This window comes from Colius striatus, chromosome 1 (genome assembly GCF_028858725.1).
Source record: "Colius striatus isolate bColStr4 chromosome 1, bColStr4.1.hap1, whole genome shotgun sequence".
Lineage (NCBI taxonomy): Eukaryota > Metazoa > Chordata > Aves > Coliiformes > Coliidae > Colius > Colius striatus.
The window spans coordinates 15,801,150-15,821,284 of record NC_084759.1 but is presented as its reverse complement, the minus strand read 5'-3'; the positions used below and the strand labels follow the sequence as shown (position 1 = coordinate 15,821,284).

The 20,135-nt window shown below is 38.7% G+C and overlaps 1 protein-coding gene across 1 annotated transcript in view; it reads left to right on the top strand.

Moving 5' to 3' along the window:
• GUCY1A2 (guanylate cyclase 1 soluble subunit alpha 2) overlaps window positions 1-20,135 on the top strand; it is a 169,229-nt gene that overhangs the window by 25,820 nt on the left and 123,274 nt on the right. The window contains exon 4 of the mRNA XM_061991878.1: window positions 5,114-5,826. Coding sequence (XP_061847862.1) covers window positions 5,114-5,826 — 713 coding nt within the window. The remainder of the gene's footprint in view (window positions 1-5,113; window positions 5,827-20,135) is intronic.

The window sequence follows — 20,135 nt, the reverse complement described above, 5'->3', positions numbered from 1 at the left end:
ACTTTAAGGAGGGAGTGGATGGCTTGTAACTGCTTCTGCATGCTCTGCAAGTCAATGGATTGCTTTGACATTTTTATCACATCAATCATCTTTTATTTGTTTGTGAAGAACCTTGATTTGTGATTTTCTTTATTAGAACAGATTCCTATCTAATTTATTCACTTAGCAATGTACAAAATACTTAGAAATAGGTTATTAGTTCCTTGATGTTTTGTAGTGAGTTTGCAGTTTACAGGAACTGCTGAAAAGAAAATGAAGACCTTTTACTAACATATTATTACAGAATGAAGTCATCTATTTCTTCTCCAGTTCAGTGAAATACTTATTTTGTACTTTGAGCCTATGCTTAAAGACTTAGGTAATATTGGATCTGGCTCATACGAATAAAATCTCTATATGTCTTTGAAACACATTTTCAAAGGATAATAATAGGCCTTATATAGTACTTTTGTCACAGATCCCAAAATGCTTTATAGTAGAGCCCCATAGCAATATTTTCATTCTACAGATGCTTTGCCTTAATTTCCTTCTACAATGTATATATTTATCTCTAGAGACTAGAATAAAAATGTCATTGTAAGAAAAAGCAGCAAAATTAAACTAGTAAGGAAAACAAGTTATTGCAGTTAAAACATGTGATGTGTCCTCTCAAAGAATTTGTCAGCAGATTACTTTCTAAGAGAAGACAAAATTCAGATAAGTGAATTTTTAGAATCTTTAGAATTTTTAGAATCTTTAGAATTGTATCCACTATACTAGTAAAAAGTTGGTAAATAACAGAAGGTCAAAATAACAAATGACTTCACTTGGGCAACAGCAGAGTGTTGGGATAAATGTTGATATATTTTGTATCACTACCATGTAGTGAACTGTGGTAGTGAAACCAAGGAGGAATTTTTTTTGTACTTGCTGGTTGCAAACTAGTGCCTATTAGTAAGCCCTGTCTATGTCAACGTCACTCATGAGAGCACAGTGGTCTCTGCATTTGAAAGTGATGATCACATATACAAATCTGTCTCAGTTTCGACTTGTTGGATTTAGTATGAGAATAATGTTGATAACACTGGGGTTTTACTTGTTGCTAAGTAGCCTTTGTCCCAGGTTAAGGATTATTTATAGTTTCTTACACTCTACTGGCAAGCAGGTGCACAAGAAGCTGGGAAGGAGCATGGCCAGGACAGTTGACCTTAACTAGACAAAGGCCTATTCCATGCCATAGGATGCCATGCCCAGTATATAATATACTGGGGGCAGTTGGCTGTGAGGAGTGGATCACTGCTCAGGCATCTATCAGTGGGTGGTGAGCAATTGCACTGGGCATCACTTGTCTTTTCTCGGGTTTTATTTCTCTTGCTTTTTGTGATCTTCCTTTTAATGGCAACAATTATTAATAATGCTTTGCTATTATTGTTTTTATATTTTATTTTGTTTTAGTTATTAAACTGTTCTCGTGTCCAGTCATGAGTTTTACTTTCTTTTCACGACTCTCCCCATCCCACTGGGAGGGGGACGAGTGAGTGTCCGTGTGGTGCTTAGTGTGGCTGGAGTTAAACCATGCCAATAACACAAAGACTTTTTTTTTTTCTGGGCAGATGAATGAAAATTTTGATTAGAGGTCCATAGTGAAAAAGAAGTGATAGAAATACCAACTGTTCAGAAAGGAATAGCAAATGGTCATTTTTGATGAACAGAAGTTGACTCATTCACTGTATCTACTCAGTTTGAATTATTCCCCTGCAAAATCAAAATGAAAAAAAACCCGAAGATGTAGAAAAAATTTTCATGTGATGCAAGTTTGAAAAGACTTGTTTATGCAGATGTTTAAACTGAAGGTTATAAAGAAGATTATTTTGAAGATTTTATTTGTCTTTTCTTAAACTAAAATATAAAATGTAGGAATACTGAGTGTGTTCAAATTGGAAATTATACTGAATGTCATTTTTAAAGGTAATAATTAGCCTGTGGAAGTCTCCAAATGTGGTAAAATATGCACTATAAAGACAATGAGTTTGGAAATTTTTTAAGCAAACAGGTTTTTCTATATGTAATAAAACTATTTCCTGCTCTGGTACTTCATCCATTTCAGTGAATAAACCAAATGTTTAGTATAAGAGTTAGGGAGGCGCTTCCTCAAAACTATTTATTTTTCATGATTTTCCATCAGATTTACAGTTTCTCTATAGCATGTGACATAGTTCACTACTGAGACAAGATTTCTGATCAGTTGACTAGCGATCTGGTGCAATCTGACATTTTCTCTCCTTGTGATGGTGATAGTAATTTCTACTTTCTTTTGAAAGATAAAAGGCTAGTAAGTACAGAGAAAGGAATAGGGAGAAGCTCCACGGAGAATATTTAAAAGGTTGGGATCATTTATATGGTAGTAAATGAAAAAGTTATGATGAAGTATATACCGAGTCAATGCTACGTAAGTATGTGCTTCTGTTTATCATTTATTTCAACAGGAGAGGAAGGAATAAGTCAGTAAAAACACAAATTATTTTGTACAGCTTTATACAAGCACACCACTGAAGCCAAGAACTTTGTAGAAATATAGAGAAAAAATAGTTTGTGCATGTTTGTATAATGAGAATGTAAATAAAGACTTTTGATTGAAAGAAAAAAAAAATCATGCTTCAAGCAAAAATATGACTCATATTGGTAAGATGGTAAGAGTTAGAAAAAAAGTTGCCTGACAGATATGTTATACTTGTTTGTTTTAGAAGATTGTTTGACTTTAATTTTCTCAGTGTTTCATAGCTCCTGTTGTTAGAGAGAAAATTCCTGACCAAGACAGAACAGCAGTTTGGTGCATTTTGGGAACATCAATTTTTCTATCCTGAACTAATCTAATTTCTGCTAGTACTATGTGTAACTCAATTCAAAGCTAAAATGTTCTAAAAAGTGGTAGCACATCCTCCAGCAAGGTCATTGACCTGAATTTCTTAGTCTAATTCAGGTTGCTCTGAGTCAGTACGTTGTGTCCAGCTTGAACAGCCAGTCCTCTGGGGTTAATGACAAGGCCCAATCTAAGACAATCAGCAAAACCTTAGGCCAAACACTAAGATACAACAACCCTTGTTAGCGACAGTGACATGAGGCTACATACTTAGCAGTAAAGTGCAGGAGTGATCAGTTCTGCATCCCCTGTGTGCAGTTAGTGGTGCAAAGGCAACTGACTGTTTTACTGTAATTTTATAATACACTTTAAAGACAGCTCAGCTGTGTTATTGTTTTGAGCAACTTTCTGAGGTGTTGCTTAGCTCTGTAACAGTGTTTGGTCATTTGTATGAATAACCTAGTGGTTTCTGATGCTGTCCCGTTCTCAGACTTTGAGGGCTTCTGCACTTTACAGCCTTGCATGCCACTGCTAGACTACTCCCTCTTACACAGGTTTCTTCTTCACTCTATAGAACAATGAGATTTAAAAGTAAGCATTTGTGTTTGTGTATACATATGAATAGAACAGTTTCTTAGCTTCTTGCTATTAATATCCAGTTATGACAACATTATTAGTATGGGTTAGAATTCAATTCTTTCTTAGTTACAGTGAGTATTTTAATGAAAGTTATTACAATACTATGTTATGCAGACGTAGTGGTAATGAGTCAGGAATTGGCACACTATCCTCTGAGTCAGGATATTGGGGGCATTGTGTACCAGAGGTACTTTCTTTTGGCTTAGCCACAGCTCTGACCATCTGTGGTCATAAAAGGTCCTGGGAATATGTTTTTAATAACCTAGCTAAGTGACCAAATTTGATTATGACTAATGGCATTTGAATGAAGTTTCCTAAATTATTGCTATTACTTCTTTTATAAAATATGCGTTGTCATGTTGTCATGTTGTCCTGTTTAGATATATAATTTTATGCATTTTAATCTGCTATTAATCATATCGAAGGCCTAAACAAAACTATTGTTGCAGATCGTTGAAGGAACTATGTTGTTAATTCTTAAATTAAGTTCATTTAAAAAGTCTTGCTGGATATTTGTGATTCATATACAGCTGATTCATATTTATTTTTATTTTATTCCAACTTAGAACAATATAAACATAGCTGATTAATTCTGTAATTCTACTATAGGATACAGGGATTAAATACAACAGAAACTTAAAGAACATGTCTTCCCTAAAATAAGACAGAGTGAAATGTTTAATGTTAATGTTTAATAACCATCTCAACCATTTTTCTAGGTGTTCCTTAAATGGCAAATAACAAACTGGAGTAGGATTTGATCACATTTGTTTCTGGGGGCTCCATCACTGATATTTTTTCATCTCTTCAGCAATACCAGCCTTATCACCTCTGTAAATCAAAACCTTCTGAATTTCTGTAATAGACACTTGAAATGACATTGTGAGATATTACAGAGCTGTCTCATCTATTAGCAGCTTAGATCACTCGAAGAGTCACTTTTTTTTTTTTTTTTAAAGATGTGTAAGTGTAGAAGCTGAAAATGGAAAGGCTTTGCTGTCTTTTGCAGACAATAAAAAAGAACTAATTATTTCTTTGTATCTTCTGGCAATCTCCAACAGCTATATTGAGAAAAGTATTTTGTCTGAAAAAAAAACCAAACAACCCTCAACTCCTCTTTCCTCAGCTACAAAACTATCATCTAACTGTAGGGTTTAACACTGCTTATTGAAAGCCAAAGACCTAACTTTTAGTCCCAGTAGTTTATTCTTCAAGGTGGGGAGAGCTGGATCCCTCACAGAGGGGCTATACAGCAGAAGCCTAGTGTGTGACAAGGTCAACGTAGAAGGGATACACCTATAACAGTGAAATCACACAGTGGACTGCACGTGACATGCACAAGTCAGGGAAATTATTATGTATCTGGTCATTTCTAGGAGGAAAAAGGAGACAGGCTAGTGTAAATCCCACAAGCAGCTGGCTGGGACAGTGAGATGAAAGCATGAGGGCTTAGAATGACAGGCAAAAATGGCTTCTACTGTTATTTTCACCAGACAAAACAGAAGTCCACTGGGTAGGTATCCAGTGAAAAAGCCACTCTGACTTAGAAAAATATGAGGCAAGTAGAGAACAAAGGGAAGATGCAACACAGTAGCAATATTATGTTGTTGATATCAGTGTCTCATTGTCCTATAGGTTTGAAGTTTGAGGAAATGCAAGAAAAGTTTGGAGAAGAATTCTTCAATATCTGCTTTGATGAGAATGAAAGAGTTCTTCGAGCTGTAGGTGGGACCCTTCAAGACTTCTTCAATGGCTTTGATGCTTTGCTGGAGCACATTAGAACTTCGTTTGGAAGACAGGCCACCCTGGAATCTCCTTCTTTCCTATGCAAAGAGCTCCCTGAAGGCAATCTCATGCTTCATTACTTTCACCCACATCAGATTGTGGGATTTGCAATGATAGGAATGATAAAGGCAGCAGCAAAGAAGATTTACCGCTTGGAAGTAGAAGTAGAACAAGTCGCTAATGATAAGTTGTGTTCGGAGGGGACAAACCCAGGTAACTGCAGTTGTCTGACTTTCCTTATCAAAGAACATGAAAATGCAAATATCACAAAAGCACTTCCACCGGGAACTTCCCAGTCCCCCTTAGACCTGAGGATTAGCATCAGCACCTTCTGCAGAGCTTTCCCCTTTCACCTGATGTTTGATCCAAACATGCTGGTTCTTCAGCTTGGAGAAGGTCTTAGGAAGCAGCTCAGATGTGACACTCATAAAACTCTGAAATTCCAAGACTGCTTTGACATAGTTTCTCCTAAAATCAGCGCCACCTTTGAACGAGTTCTCCTGAGATTATCTACTCCCTTTGTCATTCGAACCAAACTTGAGGATTCTGGCTCTGAAAATAAGGTAAGAACATTAGTTTGGAATGGGATGTGTGTATATTTGTGTGATGGGAGAGGATTATTTATTCAGAGGGAAGCAGCTCAATACCTTTGTACACTGAAAGCTCACTTAACGCCTTGCAAGCAGGGTCTAAGTGATACTCCCCAGCTAAGTTAATATTTTCCAAAATTATTTAAAAGATGTGCCTGTGATGTTGTAGCAAATCATGACATCGCCATTCAGAAAATTCTGTGCTATGAGTTGAATAGTGGAGCTTAGATAAAAAGTGAGGAATTTTACAAAATGCCCATAGCTAATCCTTAATTTCACTCCAGTTATACTATGATAACAATCATAGTTATTAAGTCATTTACTAGGGAATAGGTTTCAGTATGTTTTCTGAAAAACTCTCACTGCAGGGTTCACACTGCCACTTTATTATATCCTACTTTCTTATTTCAAAACACTGCTTTCCTCGGTGTTTCTTCTTTTCTCTCACCCTGCATTTACAGACCAGACCTGTAAATTGTACCAAGTATCACTTATGCCAGTTTTAATGCTTTCCAGTCATTTAAATAGGCACTTGTCCTCAAGGTACAGTGGGTGTCAGCTACTGGCTGACTGATTAGGAAGACTAAGTGGATGAAGCCCTCTATAGACAGCAGCCTCACATTCACAAGCCCTCGTCCTCATGGGGGGACTTCAACCACTCTGATATCCACTGGAGGGAAAACAAAGCAGGGCATAAGCAACCCAAGAGGTTCTTGGAATGCATTGATGGTAACTTCCGTCTCCAAGTGACAGAGGAGCCAATGAGGAGAGGTGCTGTGCTGGAGAGGCTGACAGGGAATGTGAAGCTCAATGGTAGCTTTGGCTGCAGTGACTATGAAATGACAAAGTTCATGATCCTTAGGGCAGTGAGAAGAGCACACAGAAAGCTCACTACCCTGGGCTTGAGAGCGGACTTTGGCTTCTTCAGGGATCTATTTGGTAGAATGTCATGGGATAAAGCCCTGAAGGGAAGAAAGGCCTAAGAAAGCTGGTTGTTACTCAAGGATCACCTCCTGCAAGCTCAGGAGTGATGCATCCCAACAAAGAGGAAGTCAGGCAAATGTAGCTGGAGGCCTGCATGGATGAACGAGGAGCTCTTGGGCAAACTCAAACACAAAAGGAAGCCTACAGAGTGTGGAAGCAAGAACAGGCAGCCTGGGAAGAATATAGAGAAACTGAGCAGACAGGGATCAGATTAGGAAAGCTTAAAGCCATGATAGAATGAAATCTGGACAGGGACATCAAAAGCAAAAATAAAAGCTCCTATAGGTACATCAGTGATAAAATGAAGACAAGGAAAACATAGGCTCTCTCTGTAAGGAAATGAGAGACCTGGTTGCCTGGGACATGGAGAAGGCTAAGGTACTCAACAACTTTTTTGCCTCAGTCTTCACTAGCCAAGGACTCCAGCCACACTGGCCAAGTCACAGAAGGCTAGGGATTGGGAGAATGAAGAACTGACTGCTATAGGAGATCATGTACCACTACAGGAGATCACGTTTGAGACCATCTAAGGAATCTGAAGGTGCACAAGTCCATGGGACATAAGAGACATCCACAAATGTCCAGCAGTCTGACAGCAGTGATTGGCCCCCTCTACTCTGCTCTGGTGAGACCCCCTGGAGCATTGCATTCAGCTCTGCGTCCCCTAACAAAAGAAGGACCTGGACCTGTTTAAGCGAATCCAGAGGAGGGCCACAAAGATGATCAGGGCACTGGAGCAGCTCTCCTATGAAGAAAGGCTGAGAGAGTTCTGGTTGTTCAGCCTGTAGGCTCTGGGGACACCTTATAGCAGCCTTTCACTCACTAAAGGGGCCAGCAAGAAAGCTGAGGAGGGTCATTTTACAAAGGGCATGTAGTGATAGGACAAGTGATAATGGCTTTAAACTGAGAGTAGATTTAAGACTAGGTGTAAGGATCAATTTTTTTACAGTGAAGGTGATGAGTCACTGGCACAGATTGCCTGGTGAGGTTGTGGCTGCCCCATCCCTGGAACTGTTCAAGGCGAGGTTGGATGGGGCTTTGAGCCCATGGCAGAGGAGCTGGAACTAGATGATCTTTAACATCCCGTCCAGTCCTAACCGTTCTATGATTCTACAATCATTCAAAACATAGCAACCTCTGACAGCAGCAACGTTTCCAGCTTCTCTTTGGCATTGCTCTTTGGAACCAATAAACATGTTTCTGCTGCATTTTTCCATGGAGGCAACATGTTCCCCTCAGAGAAGCAAGCTAGTACTTCTCATTTTATATGAACTGATGTAATTCAACTTATTTAAAACCAAAAGGGAGTTTACTTTTCAGAATCTGTCCTCAAAATCACCTAACCTTTATGAAAAAGAAACGTCATACGAAAAGCTTGGAAGTGTTGACTCTCAGCTACCTTGTGTCACAATCATTTCTCCTTTGAAAGAGGGTTGTGCAGTGTTCCTTCCTCCCTCAGAGCCTGCCCATCCCTCTCAGACACCTTCCCCTGCCCTGAGACAGTCACAACCCTTTGACCATCTTCTGCTCTTCATGAATCTGCCATAAATCGCTCTGAAGAGGAAGAAGGTTTCAGTGGGGAGTGACTTAAAACTTTTTATTCTAAATACAAGTCAAACAAACAAACCATTCGCTTTCCTGGGCAGGTCTCATATGCTTGAGGGTTGCTCACAGGAGAGGTGGCAGTAAGTTAAGTTGCTGGAGGCATGTTTTAGCAGCATTTGGGAAGCAACTCTGATTTCAAAAGCCTGTTCTGTACCATCAGGCTACGCAGCTCTTGAGTGCATCTTTGCATCACTGCTGTGTTTATACCATATGTCATTACAGATGAGTAATGAATGGCCCCACAAATTGTGAGAGTGACCCCCTGTCTTAAAGTCATATGTAGAGTCAGAGCCTGACCAAGTGTCAGCACTACCATCATAGTAGCAATTCAGATTTTCTTGAGAAGCAGGTAAAGGGAATGGCAATAAAGGAAATCTTGTGACTGAGAGCACTTCGGAGTCTTGAACAGCGTCAATGAGAGAGAAAAGTGTGATGGTGAGGTGCAGGGGACCTGAGGTCAATGTTATGTTGCAAGCATGGGAATTAATCTGAGAAAGTCAATTTAGCTGCAGAGGTATTTTCTTCTGACTCACCCATTTTATAAACACTTCCCAAATGTTTTTGTTTATGAATGGTTAAATGAAGCTTTTTGAGGAGTTAAGCAAAACTCAACATGCGATGCATTTTGCTAGATAGTCCCTTTTTCTCCAACATGAAAGGTTGCACAGGTTCAGAGGTTGTGTTTCTCTTTCTTACATAGACTTCAAAAGGAGTGACAGGGAAAAACTGTGATGTTGTATGCAAGTCCTTAGTATCTCCTGCAAAAAAAAAGCAGCCTTGAGAACTCCGTGCTGTATTATTTTCCCAGAGATCATGTCACTTATGTAGCTCATCTTGGAATTCTTTTCAGTTTTTCAACACTTGTTTGGAAGTTGAGTATTGGGCAGGTAGATCAGTGGCTGTAAGCATGACTGCTTAAAAGCTGACAGTAACTGACTTAGGTATTTTGCTTTTTCTCTGTCACACAACTCTATTCAGTTCATGCTAGAATTGCATCCCACTTACTGCATCCATTTACCTTTTTTTTTTAGAAAATTCTGATTGCAATAACCTCAACACTTCTCAGACTTGGTTACTGTAAATGGCAGTTAAAGGCATGCGACCCAGACAACTCTGCTGCAGTTCTGAAGCTGTTCAGAAGTCTCAGTGTTTCCTTAAGAAATAGAAAATGTTTTAGAAAGCTTTGTGATGAACAGGGGACCTTTCAGACTCTCTTAGAAGCACTTTTATCTTCATTTCAAGAAATAAATTATATCTTTTTTCAAGCTTGCAGTGAGAAAGACAGACTAATAGTCTAAACTAAATGAAAACTAAAGAGTTTTCATTTAGTCCTGACACCAGCTCTTTGTACAGTTGAAAGTAAGACACAAATCATGATCTTTCACTTACTCAGCACCCACAGCAAATTTAAAAAGATCACCTGTCTTGACTATCAAGGTGCTTTGTGCTTATCTCATTTATGCAAAGGCTCATTTGTATGCTTTGATCTACTGGGATTGGAATCAGTGGAATAAATGACTTGACTTTATAACACTATCCTAAATTTCTGATGTAAGGCCTATGGGTCTGGATGATAGGTAGAACCTCCTGCAGAGATGTGTGTGCACCTTTGCAGAAGCACAGCCTCAAGCATCAATAGCTCTGCAAAGTTTTGTGAATTTGATATGTCATCAGCTTTTCCTTGGAGCTCTGAGCATTTACAGGATCCAGTTGTTGGAGGGACCAAACAGGAGAAAGATAACCTGAAGAACATGAACTCTATAGCTTTAATCCCAGTTTTCAACATCATTTGTACTCTTGGGTCATAATTCTAATGTTTTGATGTTTTTAATTGGCTGATATTTCAGTCTCCATTATACAATGGACATGTGTGGTTAGGTCAGCATTTATTCCACATAATAGTAAGCAATTGTTTAAATTTATCAGGTCATTACTCTTACTGACTTTACCTGAATTTACCATAGTTTCACAGCTAAATGCACTGTAAATCTATGAAGCATAAGAACCAAATTGTACAAACTAATATGCAATAAGACAGGATGTGATGGTTTACTTCCATTCTTTGTTCTCTCCCTCCTTCTGTCCTTTCATTTTATTTTCTGCAGTGATCAAGTTATCCCCACTGATGCTGTGGTTTTTTTCTTGATTATTCTGCTCATTCAGATTTGTCTATCTGAACAGATATCTGGGCAGGTTGAGAGGAGGCAGGACTGCCCTTAAAGAGACCCACCATGTCTGTGGGACCTTCATCTAGGTCCAGACCTAGTGGACAGATTGAGAGAACGAGCCGTCAGCACTAGTTTGTGGGTGCCCTTCTGCAACTGTGACTTGGCTTGCAGTTGGCAAGAAAGTTGAAAGTGAATCATGAAAGAAAAGATTTGGTTCCCTTGAAGCTACAGTGCTGACTCTGACACTGACTCTGTCGTGACAAAATGTCCATCCAAATGGTAGTGTCAGCTTTTTATAGCTCTACTTTTTGTGCAGGCTGTCTGAGCCAGCGCCTCATCTGTTGTCAATGAGGAGGTAGATGCTCTGTAGTAGATGAGCTAGACCGCACCAGAATGTCCCAGTATACTGATTTAGATACATGCAAAATGAATAAAAATAAACCAGTCCAGAGCAAAGATTTAAAAGACCTTTATATGTGGAAAGTTAAATTTTAAAGTGTATAGATTGATGTATAGTAAAAGACCAGATTTTTTTAAATGCTGAGTAATAACTGTTCATTTTAAATGTAGGCTGATTCAGTGGAAGGCAGTGGGAATTTCCCATTGATTTCCATTGTTTTCTTTTAACTATGGAGTTAATCATCTAGGCCTTCTTCCACTGTATGAGGAAATGCCACCTCTAGGTCAGATATTTCCTTTCAGTCACTCAGCTGTGTATTTGCTGTGTGTGATCAGATCAACAGTCCATCCAATCCAGCATGCTGAGACTCACAGTAACCAACAGACAATGCTTAATGAAAAATATAAGAAAAAAAGGTTTAAGCTTGCAATGCTCATTGCTGCAATGTGTCCTCCCAGCTTTCAGCTCTCCCAGGATCGAAGTGCATCCTCTTGCAGGATGTGGCATCCAGGATGTGACACCTGAGTTCCCATAGCCCCTGCAGGGCCAATCCTCCATCATTTTCTCGAACACCTTTTGAACTAGGAGATGTTACACTGTTCCTTTCTACAGCATCCTGTGGACAAAAGGTCTTCTGTTTACCAGAAACTGTGAAGATGAGACCTCTGTGACTGGTGGCCACTTCCAGACAGCCTGTGGGGTCATTGTGTGCAGTGGAGCAGCTGCCAAGGAAGTCTGCTTACCCATTGCTTCAGCAAAGCATTTTCCGATTGTGTCTGTAGACCACTGGAAACTATATAAAAACAAGTATTTTTAAAATCCAGAAAGTATATTGTGTCTCTTTTTTTTTTTTTTTTTTTTTTAATACTGAGAGTCCCTTCTTAATCTGCTACTTTTTATTTTTATTCTGGACCAACTAAACGGAACAAGCAGTCCTGCCACTGGCAGAGTACCTTAAAACATACCACACACAAAAGCAACCACAATTGTTCGTGCTTTTGTGCTGTAACTGTGTTTTTCCTTCTCTCCTAACAGAATTCAAATGAAGTGGCCTGAAAATCATTCTAGCATGAGGGACATCTGCCACTTATGATCTAGGAATTCTAATTTTTTCCCAGAGCTGATTTATTCATAACCAATTAACCTTGTGATACTAAGCTCCCATTGCTTTGCAGGCTCCCGGAGCTCTCAGGATCAACTTTTGTCTTATGTTTCTGCTAATGCTAATATACCATCCATTTCCCTGTCAAAATGTGTTTGGATTTTGATAGCTTTCAAGATGAATTGTATTGGCTGGCTTGACTGCTTCTAAAGACTGTGATGGATTATAAGAAACAATAGATAACATGACTTTCTTATCTCGCTAAAGGTTGTGCATTGGAGAACTTTAATAACACTGTGAGAGTACCCCAGAATTTTTAATATTTCTTAAGACAGGCCAATGAAAACGTCAGTTATAAAATTTTTTCAGTGATGGAACTGAGAAAGTCCTAAAAGGTGAAAACCAAAGAAGCTGATTGGAAATTATTTTGTTGAGTCAAGTGGCTATTAAAAAAATTTGACTCCATGATGAACTTTCCCCTCTTACAATTTGAAACATTTTTTTATGATAAGAAAGCTGCTTGCACATGAAAATATCCATCTTCTCTATTTGATTGAAAGCTTTTGAATGGTTTTCTAAATTACAATATGTTACAACTGGAACAAGAAACCACATTTCATTACTTTTTGCATTACATAATGAGAATACCGAGATACAACTCAGTTTGGTTTTCTGGATACTTTTTTTTTCTACCTCTGTCTTACAGTGACTAAAATTAAGTGTCATTTGTTCACAGTACATTTTTATCCTTTTCCTCATTTGCTCGTGTGAGTTCTTGAGTGACTTTGCTTTTCATGGCATCCCAGGCCTCTAATCTGAATAGGTGCGATGTCAATAAATTAATTTTCCTTGGGATGGTTGAATTAAAAGTAGAAAAATTCAGTTACTTTTCACCTTCCTCCTTCGTGTCCTTGCACTTGTGACTGGGCGATACCTGTAAGACAAGCTAAGGGTTCTTTTCTGTGTCTCTTTGCAGAGGCTGAAGTGGGAGAGAAGAGCCCTGTGGATTGAGTGAGTTTTGTGCATGAGCCCACACAAATGCGTGGGTGAGAAGTCATAGGTTGGGGGAACAATTGAGTTTGCCTCTGAGCATAAACACTAAGCTTATTGCTGTGAGGGGCAGCAAATGCAAAGCTTGGCATTACTTCCGTTGACAGTTTTCAGTTGTTAGATCACTTCTACCAAGCACATACCAAAACCTCCTGCTAACCCTACTTGTAGAGCATGTTCCTTGCCTGAAAGTAAGCCCAAGTTACTTCACATTACATGCAGAAATGACAAAGAGCCCAGGGAGTGGAAAGGAAGCTCTCAATTTTTTCCTCCACCTTAGGGTCTTGAAACACTAAATTTGGACCGTGGGATTCACTTTCTATTTGGTTTTGAGTGTAGCTTAGTAGTTATGGACCAATTTTCAACTATTTGGCTTGGGTCTTCCAATCCTGTCTTATAAATATCTAGTCTTTTAAGTTTATATTGTAGTTGATAACATGGATTGACTCAAAATACATTAATTGACTCAGGCACACTGTGCATGCATCTTGTCCTGGATTCTTCATGCTTTATTTCCATGGAGTCAAAGCTCTGATGTTGTGAAAGTCTACATGAAATGGGAACTTCACCGACATTTTGATGCACTGTGGACACAGGCAGTGTTGCCAGCTGACAGTAAATTACTTTACCTCTGATTTGTACCTCAATTTGACTCCTTTTATATTCTGGGAATGTAGCTGAGTTAGATATGGTAAATTTTGTAGATCATAAGACTTGAATCGGAAGGAATACTAGCATGAAGTAGCAACTGTCTTATTTTGTATTATGAATAATTAGCAGTAGTATAAAAGAGTAAAATAGTAGAGATTCACCAAAGTCAAGACTTAGAAAAGTGACTTGCAAAAGCCAGGTGCTGATTTGTTAATCAGTGCGGTGTTCCTATTATCTTTCAGCAGCAATTGATGCAGAGTGGAAAATGGTATCATGTATGTTTGACTGGGTAACTGCTGCTATTTACTCTTGCCAAGGATGTGTAATATTTACCCTGCTCTTGTCTCCAGATTCTTCCAAGGGCAGTGACTGACTGTCTCAATTACAGTAGATCACCTATTGCCAGGCAGGCAGAGAACTGCCAGCAGTTCTTATCATCGTTTTAGCACGTTTTGCAAAGATGAAATGGTGTGTTGAGGAGCCAGGAGTACTCACTCAGGAGAGGTGAACCTTTCCTCTGCCATTCCTTACCCTGCTGAGAATGGAGTCATCATCAAGTGTAGAATTCAGCAGGAAGACCAGTGGTTGGATAACTGTGGATCTGCTAGTCTGGGAATATTTTTGTCACATGTGGGTTTTTAGGACATGCTAAGACAGAAGTTATCTCAATAACCAACTGGTAGACCCAGAAGTTGCATGAACCACAAAATAATGTCTCAAGGGAACATGGATGTGCCAAAGTTCTGCCTCTGTTAAGCCATCATAGGGAAAAAAAATCCACAGTTTTTTAGTGTGCTATCTTGAGGATTCCTCAATTTTTAATGTTTTTTCTAGTTATTTTTTTTAATATGCCTTTTGTAACCATATATATTCACATTCTCTCCAGCTAAAACTATATATGGCAAATTTCTTTTATAACACCACCTTGAATCATCATGATTAAAGTGAAATGAATTAACTCATAGAATAATATTTATATTATTTGTTCCTGTCCCTTACCTTTGGCTTTATTTTCAAGTGAGGACTTAAAATGAATATCTAAAAAGACAATTGAATGTTCTTTTCCCACAAACTCAGGACAGGCATGTAAGGTATTCCAAACACATAATTTTCCTCCTGTATTGGTTCAAACCAGAATAAACTTGTTTATCTTTGCAGATTACAAACAAATAATAAACATTTGGTACTTTGACACCTGAGAAATATGTGTTTAATTATATTAATAATATATTGTATTTAAAATTCAGTCCTAGGTAAAGACGCATTTAAATGTTATTTTGAACATTTTGACCAAGGTAGTTTCTATCTCCCTTGTGAGGTATGTGTATTTTATAATACTTGTTTATTTCTTTATTTCTAAGAACTGAAATTGTTCTTCTTCACATTGGACACAGCTTTTTCTGTGTGGTGATTTTCACTCTACTGTGGTCTTGCAGATCAATAATAGAAACATATGTAATTTTTATTTTTCCACCACCTTTCTTTTTCTTTGAAAATTTAGAGATAGAATTCTTTTTGCCCTTTGCCTAGAAGGAATTGTTATGAACTTATCACTTGATCTGCATAAATAAGGATTTTAGCTATTAATTGCTGTGTCTTTCCAATAGCATCTTCCTAGGAATATTCTAGTGACTTCAGTGGATTGTTGTCATTGCTGGAATTGGTAGGGTCTGAATATGTTATGTCTCAGTACTTCAGCCTAGTACTTCCCTCCTCAAACACTGAGCTGCCAGCTTTAATAATAAATGTTCTGATGAAAATATAGGTCTGGGGGATCATCGTTAAGACAGTACAGATAATATTATCAACCTGTTTTAAAAAGATGGCTTACATTGTCAGGTTACTAAGATAACTGCTTCTGAAAATTCATAAAATCAAAGCTTAGAGCCTAAACATGTTTGGGATAATTTGAAGAATGGTGCCACATCTGCAACCAATCTATTAATAAATCTGTTCCTTAAGCAAGGATTTTACTGGGCAAAGATAGTGAAATTGGGATGACTTTGGAGGCCTTCAGTCATGGCTGTTGAAGGGCTGATACATACACCTGTCACAAAACAAAAGAAAAATCATGCCCAATTACTTGAGGAAGAAAGAAAAAATCTGAGCAGACTAATTTCTATTTTGTTCTGTGTGTGATGAGAGTGGGCTCCTCTGCAACACCTCAGCACATTCAGCCATTTTGGTTCTGTTGGAGAAGAGGACATCAGTGAAACTGAAATGAGCCGCAGAATAGGCCTGGGGTGTGACACAGGCAACACAGTTATGTCCCCTCCTTCCAACTGATGCCAGGGATCTTTGCAGCTTAAATTCGTCTTCTAATTCTTCTCCCTCATACAAAGTGATGGATGATTTCAGTCATCCAGAAGCTTCTCTTTATCAGCAAGATGTTGCTTAGGAAGGGATGATATTAAAACTGATTTGATACAATAGAGCACAGACCGGTTTCTTGTATTAGTGTAAAACACTAATGAGGAATGTCCAGTGAATTCTAAATGAATTATATTTTGAATACAATTGTTGCAATTTTTTGTAAAACCCTTAGAGCTTTCTGCTTTGTTACCTTAAAGGCATCCAGCGGAGGGAATGTTTGCATGGATTAACAGAGCCTGGGGATTATTCTCACTGTGTTTACTGTGCCTCAGAGTCCTTTGCAGTGTAGATTTTGGATGACTCCCCTGTGAAAGTACTTTCTGCCTTCATGGATTGCACCTGGAAAAAGTCAGGCAAAAGGAATGAAGAGATAATCTATTCCCAGAGTTATGTTATACCAATAAAGGAGAGTTACCAAGAAAAGAAGAGGCTATGTTTATTTCAGCTCCGCTGGAACCCAAAGGGAAAAATACCAATGCTTGGCAAATACTAGAGACACTTCATATTGAAAGATCTTTGATTTTTCAACTTTGTTGAATTTTATTTAGTTAATTGTTTTAAAGGGAAAATATGCTATAAAAATACTATCTATGGCAACGATGTGAGTGATGTGCAGACGGGCATTGTTGTTTAATGTGAAAGAAGCATGGAACATATCATTAAAAGAACATCAAATTTTCTCACTCATCTCAGTGGACTGCTGATTCAGTCTGTTTCCTCTTTGCTCAGGAAGGCTTCAAATTCAGTTATTGGATAACTTCTGTTCTGTGTCTTGAACATTCAGTTGCTGGCATTTGTTCCTGGGAATATGGGGATAAAATAGCTGAGAATATTTTCTGTCAGCCAAAAATGCAGAAACATCTGAGAGGTTTCCTAGCTATGTTCAGCAGCATCAGAGGGTCCTGAAGGTCTTTTGGAACCATTTTGGGTGATGGGGAACTCCACAGAGAGTTCTGGGGACATGGGAATAACACTGACAAATGCATAAACAGTATTTAAAAATAACTGACTTATTTACTCTGATTCTGTTTTTTCCCATGGTGTCATATAATTATATATGGGCTCACTGAATGTGGTGAAAAACCAGGGTACCACACTGGACTACCAGGACTTGAAGGACCATCCTAGCAGCCCACTGCTTGCACTATCCATAAATTCCAAATTTTTTATTAGTAGAATATTCTGTGAAACAACTGTAGCAATAAAAAAACCCAACCCATTCATTCTGTGACTATTGATTTAGTGAGGTGCGCCTGAGAGTATAAAAGCAAAGACTGGTGCCAAAGGATGGAGTCAAGATCTTCTGACCCCTAACTGATAACATAAATGAAGTTACAGCTCTAAACTATGTATATCATCCTGATACTGTGGAACCAAAACATGATACCCTTACTCAGGGTAAATAAGATGGCACTTGATTTGTCTTACTAGCTGCCATCAGCCCAGTTTCAACAGGATAACTTTGGGAGAAGGTACTTATTTTGAGTAAGGAGAGCAAAATAAAATCTAATTTGACATTAAATGCAGAAAATATATTTGATGACTGCTACTACAAATGAAACTCTTTTGGTAGCAGAAGCTGTCCATATGGTGTGTTCAGGTTACTAGACTTTTATTTCTAAATAGGAGTCGTTAACTTCGTCAATACTGTATTGCTGCATTTTTTTTTTACTTTAAATAACACACAATCATAATTATCTTATTTTTCTTTTTTTAGAAAAAAAAAATCTTCTCTGTGAAATTAATTTGCCATTCAACAAATTGTGACTTAAAAAATTAGATAAGCTTTATCTTTTGGTACGTGTTTAATTTGATTGACATTTTAAGACTTGTTTCTATAGTCACTGTCGAAGTAGAGACGTAATATTCGTTATGGGAAATGTCCACAAAATTACTAGTGAATTAGTAAAAAGAAGTGACTAATGCATTGTTTTCCACCTATGCCAAAGTACAGCCCAACAAAATTATGAGGTGAAAGAACTGATGGATCACCCATCCAGGTGTTTATTTCTGGATTTGTTTTCAGACACAAATGGCTATTTGTAAGCCAAACACTAGGTGCCTTGAAGTAGCAGATCTTTCAGTGAAGTTACCCGATGCTGGTCTAAATAACTGCTGGGCAAGGCTGTAAATTCTGTGTGAAGTCAAGGAGAATTTGACCAAGAAATGACTTAACTAAGAGAATAGGATAGATCCCAGATTTTGTCTTAAGATGTTTTACTCAAAATAGATGTACTGACATTAATATTATCTTAATACACATGTTTTATAAAGTCATAAAAAACAGGGAATTAACCTGCAATGTGCTAGGGCAAGCAACACCTGAGTAAGGCACTTGAGATCATGAAATGATGCAAAAGGTTTGATCTTTTGGCTCTTTTTGTGGCACAGATAAAAATGTACTTTAAAAAATATATTATCACCAAAGCTTTTGGTATAGAATCTTCACTCAAATAAGGTGTCTATATGGGAATAGTCTTGTGGGGTGAAACTTTGAAGGACATTATTAGTCCATTGCTCCTGTGTATTGAAATCTGCATTGGCAGGACTGGCCAGGAACACAGTGGGTCCACAGTAGCTCTAAATTACTCTTTGTGGTATTTTGCTGGAAAAGATGTTTGAGCTCCAGCCTGGTGAGCTGTGAATGAGGAGCCAAGCCAAGGCTGCTAGTCGAACACAACACCTGAGCTATGCTGGTGCCAGGGGTGGTTCGGCCCAGCAGTGCTGCAGCTTTGACCTGCAGCAGGTCAACAGCTTATGCAGTTTCAGCACATAGTCAACCTCCCTAGGGTCACAGGGGCATGGAAATTATCAAAATTGTCCCAGAGCTTGAACAGCTGGTTAAAAGCTAATAATTTTATAAAAATATTCCTGCCTCCAGACTGATTTCATTGCAGAAGGGATGCTGTAGATCTGGGTCAGCTTATGTTTCTCAGCTTCATTGCAGAGCTTAGGCTTCTTTGGTGTCTCAGCTGAGTGAGGACCACTGCTGCATGCCTAAGATTTGCAGCAGTGGTATTGCTTTTAGAAATTGTTTTATAAATGGTTTTGTTCGTTTCCTCTGCTCCCAACCTTGTTGAAACTGAACATCACAGACTTACGTATAGTCATATGAGTTTCAAAAGGCTTAGTGCTGGGTCCTGCACTTGGGTTACGACAACCTCATGCAATGTTACAGTCTTGAGGAAGAGGGGCTGGAAAGCTGCCTGGAGGGAAAGGATGTGAGGGTGTTAGTTGACAATGACTGAACGTGAACCAGCAATGTGCCTAGGTGGCCAAGAAGGTCAATGGCATCCTGGCTTGTATCAGAAATAGTGTGGCCATTGGGACTAGGGAAGTGATTGTCCTCCTGCACTCAGCACTGGTGAGGCTGCACCTTGAATGCTGTGTTCAGTTCTGGGCCCCTCACAACAAGAAGGACATTGAGGTGCTGGAGCATGTCCAGAGATGAGCAACGGAGCTAGTGAAGCGTCTGCAGCACAAGTCTGATGAGGAGCAGCTGAGAGAACTTGAGAGTGTTTAGTCTAGAGAAATGGGGGCTGAAGAGAGATATCATAACTCTTTACAGCTACCTGAGAGGAGGTTGTAATGTGGTGAAATGTTACTTTCTTGTGCCAAGTGCTAAGAAGAAATGGCCTCAAGTTGCACCAAGAGAGGTTTAGATTAGGTACAAGGAAAAATTTCTTCTCTGAGGGGATTGTCAAGCATTGCAACAGCTTGCCCAGGAAAGTGGTGGAGTCACCATCCCTGAAGGTATTCAAAAGACATATAGCTGTAGAGCTTAGGGAAGTGGTTTAGTGGTGGATGTGGCAGTGCTGAGTTAATGATTGCCACTCTTAAAGGTCTTTTACAAACTAATGATTCTATGATTCTGTAAAATGCTATTTGTTTGTGGACTTGTGTCCTGTTTCGGATCCAACAGATGACTACTTTTCTCTAAGTCATCAGT